Source organism: Ahaetulla prasina, chromosome 3 (genome assembly GCF_028640845.1).
Source record: "Ahaetulla prasina isolate Xishuangbanna chromosome 3, ASM2864084v1, whole genome shotgun sequence".
NCBI lineage: Eukaryota > Metazoa > Chordata > Lepidosauria > Squamata > Colubridae > Ahaetulla > Ahaetulla prasina.
The window spans coordinates 104,416,983-104,438,478 of NC_080541.1; the positions used below are offsets into that span (position 1 = coordinate 104,416,983).

Below are 21,496 nucleotides of genomic sequence, written 5' to 3' on the forward strand. Positions count from 1 at the left end.
ACAGAGGAATTATTGAGTCTGTCATTTGCACCTCTTTAACTGTCTGGTTCGGTTCTGCAACCTAACAAGAAAAACACAGACTTCAGAGGATAATTAGAACTGCAGAAAAAATAATTGCTACCAACCTGCCTTCCATTGAGGACCTGTATACTGCACCAGTCAAAAAGAGGGCCGTGAAAATATTTACAGACCCCTCACATCCAGGACATAAACTGTTTCAACTCCTACCCTCAAAATGACGCTATAGAGCACTGCAAACCAGAACAACTAGACACAAAAACAGTTCCCCCCCCGCCCCCGAAGGCCATCACTCTGCTAAACAAATAATTCCCTCAACACTGTCAAACTATTTACTAAATCTGCACTACTATTAATCTTCTCATCGTTCCCATCACCAATCTCTTTCCACTTATGACTGTATGACTATAACTTGTTGCTGGCAATCCTTATGATTTATATTGATATATTGACCATCAATTGTGTTGTAAATGTTGTACCTTGATGAAGGTATCTTTTCTTTTATGTACACTGAGAGCATATGCACCAAGACAAATTCCTTGTGTGTCCAATCACACTTGGCCAATAAAAATTCTATTCTATTCTATTCTATTCTATTCTATTCTATTCTATTCTATTGTTTACCAATAAATACAATCAATCCTCGTTTGAAACCATGACCAGAGTAGTTAAGTTAGTGTAATTTTTAGAAGCCCCAAAAGGCAGATAGCCTGCCGTCTGCCTGGCACCGGTGATTGCGGAAGAGGGTGAAGAAAACGCGGGGGGGGGGTGAGGGAACCGACGCTTTGAGGCTAAGAGAAAAGAATCACGCATCGCTCCCGCATCCGCCGCTCACAACATAATCCCCATTCGCTCCCACTTCACTCCACCCAGGGGGAGCCCGGCCGGCCACCACGTGAGCCTTTGCCTAGGACGTCCTCTTCGTGAGCATACAGAGTAGCGGGGTGGAGTTTAGGCCGGTTTTTTCTCCTCCCCAACGCCAGTAATGTCAGATCCGCTGCAGAAGCGCGGCAGACTCTGCAAGGGAGGAGGGGGAGGAGGGGTGTCCGCCGCGCGGCTGACTCGGGTTCCCCCCACTTCTGCTGTGGAAGAGGTGAGCTAAAGGGCAGGACGCCAGGCTCGTTCAAGAAGGTCGCCCTCTTTTGCGCCAAGAAGAAGACAGCTCTCCAACCCTTCCCACAGCTCGCTTTCTTTTTTCTTTTTTAAATCCCGAGCGTAAAACGCCTTCAGTCCTGAACGGTCCCGGCTGCCGGCTTCCAAGCGGGAGAAGCCTGAGGGAGGAACAAAGGAGAGCAAGGCAACCGGTGCCGCTTGCCACAAGCGCGGTTGAAGAAGGAGCGCCGCTTGCTAGCGAGGACATTTGCCAGCAGACCGACATTGTCGAGCGGCGGAGCGGGGCGGAAGGGAAGCTGCCTTGGGATCCCTCCTCTCCCCTCGCTGTGCTCTGCGCCGGTGGGTGGGTGATTTTTGATTCGCGCAAAAAGAATAGGGAGCGTGTATGTGCGTGTGTGTGTGGATGATTCTTGGATAGGATCCCGTTTTTATTTTCGGTCAATAAGACCTGAAGGTTATTGTGAAGGCGAGGGGCCTCCTGCGGTACCAGCAGCGTGCCTGCGCGAGTGGGCGGAGGTAAAGGGGGCTGCTGGGGGTGCCTTCCCCTCCTTTTCAACGGGGGAATTCAATGGCCACGGCCGCGGAGCTTTGGTGATTCCGGGAAAGGCGCTTCGAATGCTGCAATGCTGCCGACGGCGCTGCTGAAAGGAGGGATCTGAGCGGCGGGGAAAGAGGCTGGGGGAGCCACCCGGCCAGAAGTACCATTCAGACCGCATCCCCCTCACCCTCCCCTTTCTCCGTCCTTCCAGCTTCCTCTGTTTCGATCGGCTTTGGAACTCCGAGGGATTCGGGGTCGCCGGTATAATTAGGTCGGACAGGTGGCCGATCTGAGGTCCGTCTTCCCCCCTTCCCCGTCTTTGCCTAGCTGCGTTTCGCCCTGCCGCTTCGGCGACCCCCCAAAGGCCGTTGGAGAATGGCTACCCTACTCCGGAAAATCGGACTGATTCGCCTTCACAATAGGGACACGGAGGATCCCAAGCACCACCATCACCGGCGCGGCAGCCTCCAGCAGGGCTCCTCTTTGCGAGGCAAAAGCAACCATAAGAATAAGCAGCAGCTGCAAGCCACGCCGGCTAGCGGCTGCGGCAGCCCCAGCAGAGAGAGCTGCAGCAGCCGAGGCGGTAGCCCCGCTCGCAACAAACCCAAGAAGGTCTTGGAGCTGGCGAAGCAGCAGCCGGCGGCGCACGACGCCGGGAAAGAAAAAGCGCAGCAACACGGAGGCGGCAAGGAGGCGGGCTCCGGGAAGGAGCAACCTTCAGGAGGCGGCAGCGGTGTTAGCCGCTCCGGCTCGGCCTTGGTTTCCACGTCTTTGGTGCCGGCCAGCCGGCAGGCGCACTGCACACAAGTGCGCACCCGACGGCTAATGAAAGAGCTGCAGGACATCGCCCGCCTGAGCGACCGCTTCATCTCGGTGGAGCTTGTGGACGAGAGCCTCTTCGACTGGAACGTGAAGCTGCACCAGGTGGACAAGGACTCGGTGCTGTGGCAGGACATGAAGGAGACCAACACCGAATACATCCTTCTCAACCTCACCTTCCCAGACAACTTCCCCTTCGCGCCGCCTTTCATGCGGGTGCTCAGCCCGCGCTTGGAGAACGGCTATGTCCTAGATGGCGGAGCCATCTGCATGGAGCTGCTCACTCCCCGAGGATGGTCAAGCGCCTACACCGTTGAGGCTGTCATGCGCCAGTTTGCCGCTAGCCTTGTGAAAGGCCAGGTAAGGAAGTTTCTCTTCGCTGCTGAGGAATACTAGCGGTGCTGCAGGTGGGAGGCCGCTAGGTAGAGGAGAGAGAGAGAGAGAGAGAGAGAGAGAGAGAGACGGCCTTGATGGAATTGGAATCTGGTCGGATGAAACATGGGAGCTTTCTCTGAGGGCCCCTAAAAGTAGTGCAAACATCTTCTGGCAACTTCATTCTGCCTGTTTAGTAAGGGAAATTTGCTGGATTGGAAATGGCTTGATCTTGACCAGTTTTAGCTAAATGCTTGTGTTGGATTATCTAAGATGCTGCAGCTATCTTGTACAATCTCCAGATGTGGCTCAGCTTGCTTCACTGCCGCATTGTAGAGGACTCTCATGACTTCATTAGTAGATATATCAATATTGCTGGGCTACAGATAAGCCTGCTGGTGATCTTATATAAGACATTTAATCGGGGGCTGAGTTCATAGAGTGTGTTAAACCGAACCGTATAACTGGTTTGGCTTTGACTTTGGCTTAGTGTTTTGTGTAAGCCCAACCCTTCAATGTTTATACACTGAAGTTTATGAAGTAGTAAATAGCATGTACTCAACAGGTGGAGTCCATAGCCCATAAACTATGCTTGAGGTACCGATAGGTCAGGTCAAAAACAGGCACTATGAGGAGGACAGAAATGGTACCTTATTGTTATAGGATATAAGAGCAGATTCTTGAAAGCCTGTCAAAGTTTACCTTCTGTCTCCTCTTATACCAAGCAGAATCAAGGCAGGGTTGTTCTAAGTTTGTTTCTCATGTTGTCCACTTCCCCAAGACTAAATTGTTATTTAGCCTCTCTTAATTGCTGCTGCATATCTTCATCAAGATTGTCTTCATACACTTCTACAGTCTGGTTTACTTCATGCTGGCTGGCCTTTGCAATTATGGAAGTAGGAAGAAATGTCTGTTGTGATTCACCACTTTTTGAGAAAGGACAGGTGGATAACCTGTGTAGTTATTTTCTTTTATACAATGTTTCAAGGATTTTTATTTTGGTTTAATTAAAAGGCAATTTGTGGCATACAGAAAGAACAAAAATATTGTAGTATAATTAATCTGACACGTAAATAAAGACTAGTTATGTACTTACCTCCTTTTACTTCCACTGTGTCTCAAAGCACAAGGATTTAGCAAATGAAGTCTTGATTGATGGAATATAGACTGTAGAAAAATAACTTACACAATTCCTTACCAAAAGGTCACTACTACTGTGGTGACTAAAAATGGTGAGGGGGACCATATTCATGTGTACAGTTATGGGCGTAAGACCCAGGATCTTGTAATAAGGTGAACTAATAAGGTGATTGGCCTCATGCAGTAAAGTAGTCATTTAATTGGTTCCTTTTGGAAGGACAGAGCCACAACACCTTTGCTCTAAATCGGGAATCCACAAATGTTTTCCCTAAGGGGCTAGATCTTCTCCCTTGGTTAGTAGGCCAAGGGGCACAGAAGCCACTGAATAGTGCTAGCCCGCCAGCAAGGAGGCCACTGGTAGGCCTCTGCCTAGGAAGCCCCAGCCCTCAGCCCCACCGATTACCTGGGACCTTGGTTGAGGCTCAGATCTGGAGAACTGCCTCTTTATCCTTTGAATTTTTTTTAATCCATAACACAGGTAAATTTGTGAATAAGCATATGTAATGTAATATGTGTTCAGTTGAACCAAGGGAGTACAAGTACAATAGGCAAATGAATGATACCAGAATAATCCCAGTATAATGAATACTTCAGTTTAAATCCCATCGAAATGGAGGAAATGGTGCAATCTTTTGAATTTTTTTTTCTGTCAGCTTGTGCCCTTTATTTTTTACATATTTATTTATTAGATTTATATATCTCTTCAATTCAAGAGCTCACAGTATTTGAATACATAGTGCTCCTTCCTATTCTCTAGAACAATTACCCTGCAGGTTGGGCTGAGAGGGACTGACTCAGATTCCCCCAATGAGTTTCTATGGCTGAGAGTGGACCACAAATTCAACTCTCCCCTGTGCTGGTCCAATATCTCAAGTCCTATACTAAACATTTAGCATAAGGCTTGGAAATATTACTGTTTAGTTTTAACCTCTAAAAACTTTCACCTGCTTACAAAATGACTATAAACAGGTGACTGCTCTTAAATCATTTTTTAAAAATTCTTACTATATTAAATTACATACTTGTGTTTTATTATATCTGCTGTGAACTGACCAGAGTTTGAGTGGATTGAGGCAATGTATAAATTTTAGAAATAAAAAAAATTAAAATAAATATTTAAATACATTAAAAATTAAACTGTTAATGCACATTAAGCCTATTAATCTCGTAAGACTAAATCAGTTACTCTTTATTAACCTATTAAATGAAAGGATAGAATCTTAAAATTGCATTGAAATGCAGCTCTGGCTGCAGTCTTGTATTACGTACTAAACCACCATGCAAGGAGGAGGTCATTCTTTTTGTCTTCACTCAAATACCCCACTACAACGATTTATCCGAAAAGTCCACAAATCCTCTGAAACATCTTTGGAGGCTTTAGTGAGATTTCTTTGGTCAGCCATGTCTGTTCTGATGGCAGACACTACAGCAATCATCGCTAGCGACCCAATTTATAATATATAGTAACATCTATTTATTTATCTCATTAATATCTGCAGGATCTGCAAAAGAAAGTTGGCCCTCTGCCAAAGCTACCCTTATTAATACACTAGAGTTAAGGTTTGCATGTTAACTGGTAAGAATAGGATACCCAAACAGATATTTTCTCCCATTCAATTATTCCTGATTATTTACAGATATTCATTAGCATCAATCAGTAAACAGTCGCCCCCCCACACTATGGTGCCTATTCTCCTAATGCTTTTTCCACTTACTCCTCACCTCCCCACACAATAAAATAAAGCATGCTGTGATTTGCTGAAAGCATCTCAGGATAATGCTGATGCATGGTCATTGCTTATATTTGATGTGTTTTATCATATTTTATATTACATTTATTGCAAGTTGATGTTTTACACTGAGCAGGATGTTTTATATAATAGTACATATTTAGCTAAAAAATTATAAGTTACCTGAAACTGTCTACAGAATATAAGATCCAAAGTGGTTAACTGAGGTGGTTTTTTTTCCTTTTTAACTACCTTGAATGACCTCTTTCATTTATGTTAATTTCCAAATGGAGAATTTAGATGGTTGTTATAGATCTACATAGTATTTAACAGTTTAAGTTCTGTGTTTCTATGTGTTCCAACCAGTTGGCCAGGAACAGTTGGGAGTACTGAAGACAGTACTGAAGAGTACTGTCATTGATTCCTATATGTAGCCAAAAACCTTGCCAGATTATTAAGTTCGCACTATAGCTCTCAAATCCTTTGTAATAGAGTTGTTGCTGTCTACATAAAGGAAAAACCCACTGTACCTTATTACAGGCTTGAGTTATAATGGCAATTGGGACTGGAATTTTCAGTGTTAATCAGTACAGTCATAAAGCATGACATCATGTGACTGTATTGCTCAGTAATAGCAATTTCAGCAGTCCCAGTTGCCATTTTTAAGTGAGAGCCACACAGATCGTTAATATGATCACGACTTCCATCTTCCTGCCAACTTTCCATTGACTTTGCTTGTGAAAAGCTGGCAGGGAACATTGGAAATAGAATAGAATAAAAATCCTTATTGGCCAAGTATGATTGATCACACAAAGAATTTGTCGTAGGTGTATATGCTCTCAGTGTACATAAGGAGAATAAAATACATCAAGAATAAAAAGATAACAGCACTTAGTGATAGTCAAGGTTACTAATAAGCTATCAAATCATACTAGGAAACAAATAAAAACAATATAATTGAAAGATACAAGCAACATGGTTATGGTAAAAAGTGGGAAGAGATAGATATTAGTAAGCAAGAGAGGAATAATAGTAATACAGTAAATTATTTGACAGTGTTGTGGGAATTAATTGTTAAGCAAAGTGATGGCATTCAGGAAAAAACTGTCCTTGTGTCTAGTTGTTTTGGTGTGCAGTGCCAAATTGTGATTATATGATTGCAAGAAAACTGCAAGGTTTTCTTGCAAGGACTGGACCCCAAGGATGGTCATTTAGGACCATCATAACTTTGAACAGTCGCTGAACAAATGGTTGTAACCTGAAGATTATCTGTGTATCAGAGTCCAAGTTGGCCAGCATTACCTGAACACACCTGTAAGTGGATCATAAGTTTCCTAACAAATAGGAAGCAGCAGGTAAAGCTAAGCAGAATCACATCAGATATCTGTACAGTTAGCACAGGGGCCCCCTCAAGGCTGTGTGCTCTCCCCACTTCTCTCTGTATACCAATGACTGCATCTTTAACGATCCATCTGTTAAACTACTGAAGTTTGCAGAGGACGCAACAGTGATCAGTCTCATTTGAGACAATGATGAATTCCCATACAGACGGGAGGTTGAACAACTAGCCTTGTGCCGGAACAATCTGGAACTGAACACACTCAAAACCGTAGAAATGGTGGTAGACTTTAGGAGATACCCTTCCATAGTTCCTCCTCTTAGAATACTATACAACACAGTATCAACAGTAGAGACCTTCAAATTTCTAGGTTCTACCATATCGCAAGATCTAAAATGGACAGCTAACTTCAAAAAAGTCATCAAAAAAGCACAACAAAGAATGTTCTTTCTGCGCCAACTCAGAAAGCTCAAAGTGCCCAAAAAACTGCTGATACAGTTCTACAGAGGAATTATTGAGTCAGTCATCTGCACCTCTATAACTGTCTGGTTCGGTTCTGCAACCCAACAAGACAGACAGAGACTTCAGAGGATAATTAGAACTGCAGAAAAAACAATTACTACCAACCTGCCTTCCATTGAGGACCTGTATACTGCACGAATCAAGAAGAGGGCTGTGAAAATATTTACAGACCCCCCACATCCTGGATATAAACTATTTCAACTGCTATCTTCAAAATGATGCAATAGAGCACTGCACACCAGAATAACTAGACACAAGAACAGTTTTTTCCTGAATGCCATCACTCTGCTAAACAAATAATTCCCTCAACACTGTCAAACTATTTACTAAATCTGCACTACTATTAATCTTCTCATTGTTCCCATCACCCATCTCCTTCCATTTATGACTGTATGACTGTAATTTTGTTGCTTGTATCCTTACGATTTATACTGATATTGATTGTTTCCTGAGTGCTTATTTGTACCCTATGACTATCATTAAGTGTTGTACCTTATGATTCTTGATGAACGTATCTTTTCTTTTATGTATACTGAGAGCATATGCACCAAGACAAATTCCTTGTGTGTCCAATCACACTTGGCCAATAAAAATTCTATTCTATTCTATTACAAACCACTTTAAGCTCACTTATGCCAGTCCCTTTTATGGCACAGAGGACGGCAGCAAATTCCCTTTGGTTGTTGAGAACTATAAAGATCAGGTCAGTCTCCCACTTGCAATAATATTCTTCCATTGAGAGACAATGTCCAATGGTTATTGGTTGTCTTCAGCTTTCTAGTAGAAGGGTTATATAGAATTAAATCCAACCTCTGTGCCTCTGTGGCTCAGACTGGTAAGACAGTCTGTTATTAACACAGCTGCCTGCAATTACTGCAGGTTCTAGTCCCACCAGGCCCAAGGTTGACTCAGCCTTGCATCCTTTATAAGGTAGGTAAAATGAGGACCCAGATTGTTGGGGGCAATAAAAGTTGACTTTGTATATAATATACAAATAGGATGAAGACTATTGCTAACATAGTGTAAGCCGCCCTGAGTCTTCGGAGAAGGGCGGGATATAAATGCAAATTAAAAAAAACAGAATTAAAAGTGTTAAAAGTAAAATATTTTCAAGTAATAACAAGAGAAAACACGGAATAATTGAATAATGACAGATTGCAATTTAATATAAATGTGTTCCATTATTAGAAATATATAAGTTGATTGAATGTAATAACTATGATTAGTTCTACTAGTTTTATTGGTATTAGAATGTATGACACCCAGGTGCCACACTGTTCACGTATTGATTTGATAAGTTTGTAAAAAATAAAAATAAAAAACTTGAAAAGTAAAATATTTTAGAAAATAACCTAAAAATTGAAAATAACTAGGCTAACTAGGCATACTGCATAATAAATTACTAAATTAACACCTTGAATATATTATTAGTGCACCAATAAACAACATTCCATTAAATAGTGGCCTATGACTATTTTCTAAAATGAGTAAAAGTATTAATTCAGTCACCAAAACAATAATTTGTGTATTGATTTAAATCAAGTTTCTATTAAATTATAACTTTTCTGAAACAACTATATGTATTGCTTTAGTTGAAATTGTACATCTTCCATACTTAAAAATATGAATACATTTACCTAGGTTTTGTCTGCCAAAACACAATGAAATTATATTTCATTAGTGAGAAAATACTTTTTTGCCTGGTGAACAATAAACAATATGAGTTTCTCAGATTTCAAAGTGTTTTCAAAGTGATTTTCATTTATCAAGGACTAAAAATTAAGCAGTGTGGTGTTTTTTGCCACCCTTTATGAGAAAACCCTTAGGGAAATAGATTTTCAAATTTTAAAAAATATTGTACATTTGGTTCATAATATTCCATTCCTGCAATCCTTGATCCTCATCCAAGATTATGATAGATGCAAGCAATCCATGCTCATTTTTCCACAAATTGTATGACATTGAATACAATCCTATTTCTCCATTTCCAAAATTCTTCAGTAGGAACTGTGGATTTTGTTTCCTTGATATAAGTATTGTAAATATTTATATTCTGTAAATATTTATTCATTTTGGGGAGAAGTGTTTGCATATTTAATTAAACAAATGTGTCATATTTCATTACTTACTTGACTAAATTCATATCCCTTTATATGTAATGTAAATTGGTTGTGCTTGAGTTTTTTATAGCCTGGCAAATACCGGTACAAAATAGGCTTCTACTTAATTGCTTTCTGTGACTCAACCATTACTCTTCCAAAAACAGATAATGACTCTTGTGATACCTTAAAGATAAATTAACTTTATCTCCTTAATCTTGGCTTCAATTCATGGCTTTTATGCTTCTTATTTTAATGAGATTATGCTTTGCTCTGTATTGCCCAAAGAGATCAGATTCCGTTGAGTCTCTGGGATCAAATAACTAGCTATCACTGAAAAAAGAGAGTGAACTAATAAATTCACAATTCCTTAACAATGTAGTGGTTTACTCTTTTGTTCTAGCTTTACTCCATTTTTAATGGAAGGTTATCTTTCACAAATACATAAATAAAGAATGAGCATTTTAAAATTAAAAATTGAACCGGATGGTGACTTAAAATGCATTTTTAAACATAAGCTTTCAATATTTCTTTAATCACGTGGGAGAAGGGAATCGGAAATACTGTAAAGTTTATATATTGTAACTGAAAAATACTTTCTTTAGATTAAAAATATTACAAACTGTAATATTTCCTTCAAGTTGATCTCAACTGCTGACTTTTCATGGCAACAGTAGATAATTGGTTGGCCTTGCTTTCTGTGATATTTTGTTCAGCATTCCTGTATGGACTACAGCTGTGGCCTTTTTTAAGGTCTCCTAAATAGCACAGACTGCTTAGATTTTCAGGATGGGGCAAAGACTAATCAATAGAAGTTTTTTAAAGTTTATATGCTAAACACATTTACTAATGAAAAAGATTGCTTTAAATAAATGACTCTTCTTTCAGAACAGAACAGAATGGCATATTCAGTTTCTGTTAGTGTTATTCACCCTGCAATATTTCACTAGGGAATTCAACCACTGGTTTTCATTTCCTATATTTTTAATAGAAAAACTGGGTACCTGTTTTTATACAGTATTATTAAACAGCCAAGGGAGACAAATGAAATACATTACTGCAAACAGGTACAGAGTATTTTATTCTTACTAAAAATGGCATCAGTATTAAAAGTTCAGGGTGATCAATGATTTCATGATAATCTGAGTAACTGCTGTCAAGCATTTAGAGCCGCTCTGCGTTATATAATGGAGATCATTCTGTTGCTAAGACAGACTGTATGTACCAAAGCTCTGATCGGTATGAGAAACACTGATTCTGTTACAACTCTCTTTTCTCATCTGCCAGGAGAGATGTTGAAATGTACAGTATTGTAGTCATTTTTGTGTTATCTTTGTAAGTTGACATCTTGTATCCCTTTATAGTATCTTTAGAATAATTTATCATCTTAATTAGGCAATGCTGATAGTTTTTTTTAAAAATACATAAGACAAGAGGATCACTTATTCCAGGTTTTGCCAGCTAGGTACCTGAGTTTTGTATTTTATCTCTTAAAATACCATCATGTTGGCTGAGAATTCTGGGTGGGAGCTGATGTCCAGGTCATCTAAATTATAGATTGGGGAGCTCAACATGCCCGTCTAAAAATGGCCAGCTGAAACTAAGGAAGCGTATTAAGGTAAAGGTAAAGGTTCCCCTCGCACACATGTGCTAGTCGTTGCCAACTCTAGGGGGCAGTGCTCATCTCGGTTTCAAAGCCAAAGAGCCAGCGCTGTCCGAAGATGTCTCCGTGGTCATGTGGCTGGCATGACTCAACACCAAAGGCGCACGGAATGCTGTTACCTTCCCACCAAAGGTGGTCACTATTTTTTTTATTTGCATTTTTACGTGCTTTCAAAACTGCTAGGTTGGCAGAAGCTGGGACAAGTAAAGGTAGCTCACCCCGTTACACGGCAGCACTAGGGATTTGAACCGCTGAGCTGCCGACCTTTCGATCGACAAGCTCAACGTCCTAGCCCCTGAGCCACCGCATCCCTAGGAAGCTTACTACCAGGGCTCAAAAGAACCTAGTGATCTCCAGAAGTTCCCAACAGCTCTAGTCATCATGTCGAGCGAAAGGAGATTATTATAGAAGGATTATAATCCAGAACATATGCAGAATAATATATAATTTATGATTGCCTCTTCTATGGCGTGCTCTCTTTGTTTAACAGTCAAACTATACTTGGAATGTTAAAGTGTCATTTAGTAATCGTGATTAACATTGGCCATGATCAACAAGCTATAATTCCCATGAAATTATCTTGACAGCAGAAGGGTTTCAGTGCATGTATATTCAGAATTTCCATTTAAGTCTGTTATTTCTGAATAAGTGTATAAAATAAGGAGTAAAATCTGGCAGGATGTTCTCTGGTGCAGGCAGCACTGAAATGAATGGAAATTACATAAAATTTGGTCTCTAGTGTAATATCTCCAGAGACCTCCTATAATACTTGCCAAACTTCAGAGTCCATTAGATTTTGTTTTAGATTTTTTTTAAAAGGAAAATATAATGGGAAGTTATAACATATGGCAAGGCAGAGTGCCAACTTCAAAAATAATCTTTATTTCCAGAATGCTTTTGGGTACTACAAATATCCTGATGGCTTTCTTTTAAAAAAATAGAAATAATATAAGCCTGCAGCCCATTCTTTCACAAGGTGACCATTCCAAATCTAATTTTAGGATCAATTCGTGATTTGGTTGAATTGCAGGTAAAACTTAATGATATAGGAATAGTGTCTCAAGGACCAACTTTGTAATATTAATAGCACTTAGACTTATATACCATTTTGTAGTGCTTTACAGCTATTTCTGATCAGTTTACAAATGTCATCATATTGCCCCCAACAATCTGGATCCTCATTTTACCGACTTCGGAAAGATGGAAGGCTGTGTTGTAGCCTGTTGGCCACTGGCCCGTCCAGCAGCCAAATCAGATGCGGAGGCGGTGTGGGAGGCAGTGTGGGAGACAGGGCGAGCATCAAGGCAACCTGAGAGCTCTGAGGGGGAAGAGGGAATGGAACTGTCAGAGATAGAGACAGAGGCAGAGTCTGGGGTGTCCATCAACCCTCAGATGGAGAGTCAACAGCCCCCAGGTCTGTAGGTGGCTGGTGGGAAAGAGGAGGAACAGCTGGGTCCGGTGCCTGATGCGCGGATGTGCAGAACGCAGAGGAGAGGAGAGCAGTGGAAATCTATAGACTGATCTTTGGGACGGAAGAGCCACTGCTGCTACCAAAGCCCGACCCTAGCTCTGAGGATAAAAGGCAGAGGGCAAAGTTGAATAGGCATGGCAGACAACTATTCATCTCCCAGCCAGACAGACTTGTTAACCTGCTGTGAGAGAGAGACTTTTTGCCAGGGCTGCTGGAGCTCCTGATAAAGGAATCATTGATTTAACTACAGAGGGTTTGTTGTGTTTGGGAGCCAGGTCAGAACAGGCTGAGTCAGCCTTGAGCCTGTCAGGATCAAACTCCAGGCTGCGGGGTGGGCAGAGTTAGCCTGCAATACTGCATTCTAACCATTGCGCCACCAGCATTCCTGTAGTGTTGTTTTCTGCCTAAAAGGACTGCGTCATAATTATTTTATAAAGCAGAGTACAGAATAGAGGGGAGTAGAATCATTCTTCCTCTACAGAACAAAAACAGGAGTGCAGATAATGGTATTTCAAGAAAGAGCTTCATGGCTCAAGGGAGGGAGCTATTTTGTTTGGGGGTTTTTTTTTCTGAATAAAGCTCCAAAAAGGAGTAAAAATTCTATGGTAAGAAGGGTTGCAAGGAACATAGAAAGCTCATAAATTCAGTAACATTTGGACATATAAACTATCATTATTATGCTTGGCTGAACCATGCTGATAATAGCAGGATTTGTACACAACTGATTATAGACAGGATTTATTGGAATTAAAAAGAACTTGAAACTGAAAGAACTTGTGTGTTTGTATATGTTGTTTGTGTGTTTGTGAATATACATACACACACACAGACATATACATAAACACCAATAAATTCTTCTTACTTTCCTTATTTTCAAGGCCATAAAATTCTACACCATACTCTAGTAAATAATGAGTGTAAGCAAACGTTCTTTAATAATTCATATCTTTCGTTATGTAGCTACGATGTAAAGTAAATTTCAGAACAAGATAGATAATTTGGGGGTGGGGGGAAACTACTTGCAGAATCAATGAATCAAACCAGCCAATATATTTCAGGCAAATTTTTGAAATCTCATTGGATATGTGCATTGCTGAATCTAGCAAAGTTTCAGCAGTTTTAAAAAATTGAAATAGTTTTGGGGTGCTGCAGATACCAGACAAACAGAAATTGGGAGTTGTTTGATTTCAAGCTTTTAGCTTCTGAAGGTGGGTTTCTGAATAACATGAGTGCAAATAAGAGTCTTTCCCTCATAGGCTTTCTGGTCAGGGAATGTCATATCTTCCCTGTTGTACTTTAGATCAGGGGTCCCCAACTGGGCCGCAGCCCATTTGAAACTGGGCTGCACAAGCAGCAGGAGAGTACCCATGCACAGCTGCCCCGCGTGAGCAGTGGGAAAGATGCATGCAACTCCACTCTCGCACGAGTGACAGGCACTTGTGTTCGTGCATGAAGGTCCACGTGTGTTGTAGGCACTTGTGCTCATGTGCAAAGCTCCACTCGTGTGAGCAGCAGGCGTTTGCGGCGAATGCTGACTTGTGTAGGCACAGGCGTCTTTTGCTTGCATAAATGAAGCTGTGCGCAAGTGTTCACATGCTTACAACTTGCACAGAGCAATCCCCTCTTCTCCCTGCCCTGCGCTGGGCCGCCAAGCCAGAAAGATTGGGGACCGCTGCTTTAGATTGTCTCTTTACCCTTTGCTTTTCATGTTTTTCTTAAATACCTATGTTTCTAAACCCAGTTTCTGAATGGATAGCTCAGATTGTAGCAACAATCTCATTTTATGTGTTATCATTTTTTTTAATGATAGTGTGTTGGCCCTTGTTCGTATATGCCTTACCCTATTTTGAATATGTTCAGGTAATGGAGGGAAAAAATCAAGTTAATGCTGCAATCAAGTCAGAAATCACTATCGAATATAAAATTTATAATTAACTTTAAATAGCAGGGGAATCAAAATCTGACAGGACTAAGTAAGCAATTCTGATTTTATGGAATTCTCCTTTTCAGGTAACTTTTAAATAGTTAACATAGTTACAATAGAGGAAGTTGTAATGTTTATTTTTTAAATTTAATTATGCATTCAACATTGCTTAAATATGAATATTCAGCTGTTGTCAGCTATCCTGGAAAATTGAAGATGGTCTGCTTAATGCATGGCCCTTTATGCAGTAACAGTGGGAATTACAACATCCTAGGAATAACCTGCTGAGGAAAGGGAAGGTGAGTGGGGGGAGAGCACAGGCAGGAACACTCCCAGCTTGTTATTGCAAATTGGATGCAATAGGACCATTTCTGCAGCAACTGCCTTGTCATGTGAGTTCTAGGAATAGACTCATAAGGGGGAAGCCTTGAGAGTGCACCAAAGAAATTGCTCCCAGCAAATGCTAGAAGGTGTCCTATGGCCTGGAATTTGAGTTTATGAGCAGAATTGCCAAGAGGGTTTCATATTCAAATTAATGAGATTAGGGATATTAAAAACCAAAATAGTAAATCAGCCAGCTTTCTGCTTCCGGTGTGTGTGTATGTGTGTGTGTGTGTATGTATATGTATATGTATATGTGTGAACTGCTCAAGATGAATAACGAAGGGGTTTTTCTGTGCAATATGTCCTTTATTTTCAAGGATTAAATACTGAAGTCCCGGTCTTTTCTTATTCCGCATAGTGTTTTATTATCAAAATCTTACTGCTTCATTATGCCTAAACAGAAATCTCATTAAAAAATTCATTTCTTCAGCAGAGAGCAGGGGATTTATAAAACCACAGGTAAAGGTAAAGGTTTCCCCTGTCCAGTTATGTCCAACTCTAGGGGGCAGTACTCATCTCTGTTCCTTAGCCAAGGGAGCCAACATTGTCTGAAGACCCTTTTCCGTAGTCGTGGCCAGCATAATGAAGCTCATGGAACACTATTACTTTCCCATCAAAGTGGTACCTTTTTACCTATTCACAGTTGCATGCTTTCAATCTGCTTAATGGGCAGTATATAAAACCATACAGAAAAGCCAACACACATGTCTTTTGTGAAACAAGCACTTTTCCCATAAAGAACTTTATGATGCTAGGGACATATAAGCAGTAAAATTGATACATTTAAAATCCTCCTGAGCACTGGTGAGCTCTTCCTCCAGTTAACATGCCCCAAAGTCAGTGCAATCATTGTAGAACTTTCTCCAGGATTTTCATTGCAGATTAATTCAGTTTGGTGAGAATGATACTTTCAGAAAGGTAGAATATTTCCAGTCAATCAAACAGCTCATAAGAACACAGATCAGTTACTCCAGCCACTGTTTTGAAAAACAAAACTGACTGCAGGTGCCATGAACAAGCAATTATCATTAAGTGATTATTCTCTCCCTCCCCCCCACCATGCATGGCAATTCTAAGAAGGATGAAGCATTTGTCACTTTTGATGAAGTTTGTTAGATTTTGGCCTAGTATGAAGTTGAAATTGGATCATTAAGTATTGTGATTACGTATGAACCTGGCATGGTTAAAACAAGTCATTCCTGAATGGTAAACCTTTTCAGGAAGTTCATAGCATTTGTTTATAAGCAGCCAATTTTTCTCCAAAGATCCCCAAAGATAGAGAATGTGAAAGCAGCTTTCCATATTACCATTCCTTTTCTCTCAGATCCCTTCTATATCCAATCAATTCAATCCAATTCTACATCCAATCCATTGTTTGCTTCCTTATTAAGTCTCCCTCTTTTCAGCTAGGAGAGGAGGTAGGTAGGAGAGGTGTTCACGTTCAAACACCTGTCCTCATTCATTTCACTGCACATTCTGAGTCACTCTTGGGCCATGTCCCCACTTCCATCTACCCACAACACTGATGCTCCTTGGCAACAGGAATGTTCTCCCACATTTCCATGATGTCATCTCCAGCCCTTTGGGAAACAGCCTTAAGTTATCATAAACTGAACTGTCACTAAACTAGTGTTTTTCCCCTTATTCCAAACCTGTCCAACACCTTAAGTCCAACCTTAAGGGGTGTATATCTATGAGGCTTCATTTCCTGATGAAAGTGGTGATTCTGGGGGAATGTGACTGGGAAGAAATGATACAGATTCACAGTGAGGAACAGCAATTTCATGCCTTCTGCCATTTGAAGGATCCATGGATCATAAATATATAATTATATATTTTATAATTTTATATATAATATAATTTAATTCAGTAGTTGGAAAAGACCCATAGAGATCCTAGAATACAGAGAAGCAAACAGAGACAAAGTGGTTTCATAAGTTCAGAGTTTCCTACAGATTTCTGTTAAACTAAAACTATAGTGCCAGGGAAGGTCAATTTGGGGTTTGATGGGATTAAGCAGAGATGAACTGGGTTTGATCCTGGTCATAGCCAAAAAGATGGAGCTGGGAGGAATAGTCTCCATTTTGTGTGTTTGGTTTATTTTCTCCACTATACTTCCTGCAGGATATTGCCTCATACAGGTAGTATTTCGTGCGCATGTGTATGTGACAGTTCCAATTTGCTGGTTGAATAAACTGGCTGTCAACTTTGTCTTACACTCTTTATTTCTTTGTTTATTTACTTGTCCCTTCTCTTTGCCTCTTAACTTAACCCTTCTGAAATTCATGTCCCTGAACATCTCCTTTGTTACTACACCTTAGACCTAAGGATAAGATTTTCTTGGGGAATTCTGGCTACTGTAATCCTCTGATGCCAGGGTTCATTACAAAATTCTAGCAAACAGCAGTTTGGGGTTTCTTTCAAAGTGGCATAAGACTAAAGTAGTGTACATATATTAAATAAAGTGTGCTTTATATAAACCTTGACTCTTGACTTCATGGACATGCCCCAAAAGCACTTTTCCATTGCCTTTGTCCAGGATAATTGTTTAACTTCTCAGTCTACAACTTTTATATTCTCTGGAAATCTCCCATCCAAGTATTAAACAGACCCTACTGCTGTTTCAGAACCCAAACCAGGTTAGCCAAGTGCTGTTTCCTACTAAGATCTATTTAAAATTGCATAGAAAAACAAAATAACACTTTAGGATCTCATGGTGATCATATTATAATCAATGTTGTTGGAATTTGCTGAATCAGTCTAGCGTTTTTAAGATACCCCTCTCTACAGAAAAAGAGTTGTGTATTCTGCATCTCATACTTGGGTGTTCTTAATCTTTATATTCAAGGGTCTTAATGTTTTAGTTGATGAACCAAATGGCGGCATTTATGTGACTTTAGCTGATTAAGAATGCTAATCAGGTTGGCTTTCATTAGTAGTGGAATAAACCCCATCTGGAAGGTCCAAGCTGCAGACTTGACTTAACATTTTAAAAATCCTGGAAAAAAAGGACGTTGCAAGCCATTGCCATATCATGCAAAGAAAACTTGAAGAAATTTGATCAACTTTCAGTAAAATATACTTCTTCCTTCACACCGCAAAAAATGGCTTACAAAGATATCAAGGGGTGGTAAAGGTAAAGGTTCCCCTCGCACATACGTGCTACTCATTACCGACTCTAGGGGGCGGTGCTCATCTCCGTTTCAAAGCCGAAGAGCCAGCGCTGTCCGAAGACGTCTCCGTGGTCATGTGGCCAGCATGACTCAACGCCAAAGGCGCACGGAACGCTGTTACCTTCCCACCAAAGGTGGTCCCTATTTTTTCTACTTGCATTTTTATGTGCTTTCGAAACTGCTAGGTTGGCAGACGCTGGGACAAGTAACGGGAGCTCACCCCATTACACGGCAGCACTAGGAATTTGAACCGCTGAGTTGCCGACCTTTCGATCGACAAGCTCAGTGTCCTAGCCACTTGAGCCACCCCTATCAAGGGATGAAGAACGTGCAAAGAATAAAGATTGTTGTTATTGTTGTTTTGTTGTTGCTGTTATCATTCCAACTGTGGGTCTTTTGCATAGAATCTTCCATTTCACAGATAAAACTGTCTTACGCTGCCCTTTAAAAATGATCAACATTTTAAGAAGCCAACATTTAAGAAAACTTCACATACACTGCCAGCATTTGCACACAGAATTAGAGGATAGTGCATTTTAAAGACTTTTACCTTTTTTCCAAAATACAATTTTGAAGGAGCAAGAAGGGGATAATGCTTTTATTATGCCAGTTCTTACATTCCAAGGGAGGAATAATGTTGAGTGGGTTACTAGCAGATGTAACATGGGTGTTAGGTGGGCAGAACACAGTGACATTGAAGCAAAGGCATGAGGCCTGGAGATGACTATTAGGGATGTGACATCTTTTCTCTAAAGACTTTCAGGACAGATGGTAGAGCTATGAATTAATGCCTTTTTAGAAATATGGGTGAAACGTTTTTTAAAGTTCTAAATTACTGTGTTGTTTCCTTCTGATTCTTTCCACATAGTCTTTGACAAGTGTGTAGTAACAATACAAAGCAGTCTACAAAAGGATAGGCAACAGGTTGCATTTCCACCCGATTTCATGTATTTAGACTTCAAAATGTGCAAATAAGAAACTGGCACAATACAAAGTAAAATAACAGCTTCTTGCATTCTTTTCTATTTATAATAATAGCTCTCTGGAACACTTAGAAAGTAAATGTGGTAAATAGTTGTACTCCCATGCATTTCTGACAGTTTCTCCAGGGGGGAAAAAAAGGCAGAAGTGAGCCAGAATCATAGAAAGTAATGGGTGGGACAGCTAGAGAAATTTGTGGTAAAAAAAATAATAATCATCAATGCGTTTTCCAGTAAAGAGAAGTTTTGCAAATGGAAAGCCCCAATAACTAATGCATTGTGGTATTATTGCCAGTGTCTGTGGAATACCAGATTCCTAATTTTTTTCTCTTGGTTATTTTCTTTCATTCAGGGTCGCATCTGCAGAAAAGCTGGAAAATCTAAAAAGTCCTTTAGTCGTAAGGAAGCTGAAGCAACTTTTAAGAGCTTGGTGAAGACCCATGAAAAATATGGATGGGTCACTCCTCCCGTGTCTGACGGCTGATACAACTTGCAACCCACTCATCAGACGCTAAACAACACAACTCAACCACAAAAATGAAGTACTTTTTGACATTTTCTCGATGCTGTATACCACATCCATCCTTTTCTACTTCAGCTTCTGTTAAGTATCATGAATGTCATGGAGACATCCAAATTATTTATGAGCAGATCTGTTTACAAAGGAAAGGAAGGGAAATGCGTTAGAAGATTATATTTTGAAACTGGTGAATGATCGATGGATCATCTTACGTCACTTTAGTGCAGATGCTAAGATCACTTGCCCCTACAACCATGTCCCCCTTCTTCCATCTGAGCCACATTGTCACCTGCTTTTTCCCATGGCACAGCAACAGCAACTGGTGGTAGTGGAAATTCCATCCATTGATGCTTAATTCATTTAAATGTGAAATGAAGCCGTTAATATTTAATTAGGGAAGCAGTGCATTGAAGATCCATGTTTGCTGTGCTGTTTTTAATCTCTTTTTTCAAGCAGGTCAACCTACCTTGAAGATGTGTTTTCTGTGGAGCTGTGGTCTGCTGTGGCTGAATTTTAGACCTCATTTGTGCTCTGTAACATGACCTTATGTTCATTTTTTTTAAAAAAAAAGTCAGGATTCTAGCAAAGACACAGACCAGTATTTAAAACGAAAAACACTCCGTTGGTCAAAATGTGCTAGCTACGTGATATGTGGAGTGCAATTGTTCACCAGTAAAATCGGTCTGATCCCATGAAGGTCAGGTAGAAATTAGAGGAGCCCATAAGTGGGAGATTGCAAGGAACTGGTGGCCAAATAATTCTCATCTTCCCAGTAGGGTGAGCGTATTTTCCTGTTCACTTCTGCAATGGCCAAAAGTAGATTGCAGAAGGCTTAACCTTAAATGCATGGTATTCAGCTTGAAATGATAGACCTGTTACAAAAGCTAAGTCAGTTGTTTTTTTTTAAATGAGGCATCTTTAGAATTATTTGCATGCCTGGATTTCCTTTTGACAACATAAAAAACAAGTACATTTGAGTCCCGTGTCAGAAACGTATATAAATGTCCAGCAGGTACTAAGGATTCACATTCCTTCTTATATTAAACTGATTTTTAAGCCTTCCTATAGTGTTCTGAGGAATACAAAGGGTGAATCTGAAATGTGGAACCCAAATGGAAAATTGCATTGGACCCATTCTAAATAAAATCAGTTGAACCATTTGATTGTCTTGATATTTAAATCATTCTACCGTAAAGCATTATACTATAGTGTAATATTGGAAATGTTACAGCTATAATACTCCCTAATGAGTAAATTTCAGGCTGAGGCTTTTGTCTGCAAAAAACTGTTCATGTTACACAGTTTTTAGCAATGCGTATGTAAAAAAAGAAAGCTTATGGTTTAATACCATTGCTGCTGTTGATGATATTAATACTGAATATTATTTCTTTCTGCTTGAACACCTAATTTTTTTTTTATACTGGGAAAAGGTCTATAGCAAAGAAAAAAAAAATTTTTTTCACTGCTCTAAAAGATACGGAGAGTAATTTGCTGCCTGAAGGGAATTGTATCCACTTGGCTGATAGCCAGAAATCAAGAATTAACAAGCAAAGTGGGGGCAGGGAAACATCTGAAGAAATACTACCTCTCATCGAGCATGGAAGTAAACAGCATTGTGTGGTTGTGAAAGCTGGGTGACATACATACAAAAAACACTGCACATTACGGCATTTCAATTATACACTTTGATG

General features: G+C 40.2%; 1 protein-coding gene across 2 annotated transcripts; it reads left to right on the plus strand.

The window, feature by feature from the left end:
* The first annotated feature begins 882 nt into the window (after positions 1-882).
* Positions 883-20,965, plus strand: UBE2QL1 (ubiquitin conjugating enzyme E2 Q family like 1). Of its 2 annotated transcripts, XM_058178681.1 has the most exons (3): positions 883-1,470; positions 1,881-2,848; positions 19,638-20,965. In XM_058178681.1, the coding sequence occupies exons 2-3, from the start codon at positions 2,045-2,047 to the stop codon at positions 19,767-19,769; spliced, it is 936 nt and encodes a 311-aa protein (XP_058034664.1). In that variant the 5' UTR covers positions 883-1,470; positions 1,881-2,044; the 3' UTR covers positions 19,770-20,965. The 2 variants fall into 2 exon arrangements, with proteins under 2 accessions (XP_058034664.1, XP_058034663.1); XM_058178680.1 differs by having other exon boundaries at positions 883-2,848.
* The last annotated feature ends 531 nt before the right edge of the window (positions 20,966-21,496 follow it).

Bases quoted from the DNA above. Each gene is read 5' to 3' on its own strand.
- UBE2QL1 (XM_058178680.1), top strand. From the start codon at position 2,045: ATGGCTACCCTACTCCGGAAAATCGGACTGATTCGCCTTCACAATAGG. The intron at 2,849-19,637 runs GTAAGGAAGTTT...TCTTTCATTCAG, and splicing joins CTAGCCTTGTGAAAGGCCAG to GGTCGCATCTGCAGAAAAGC.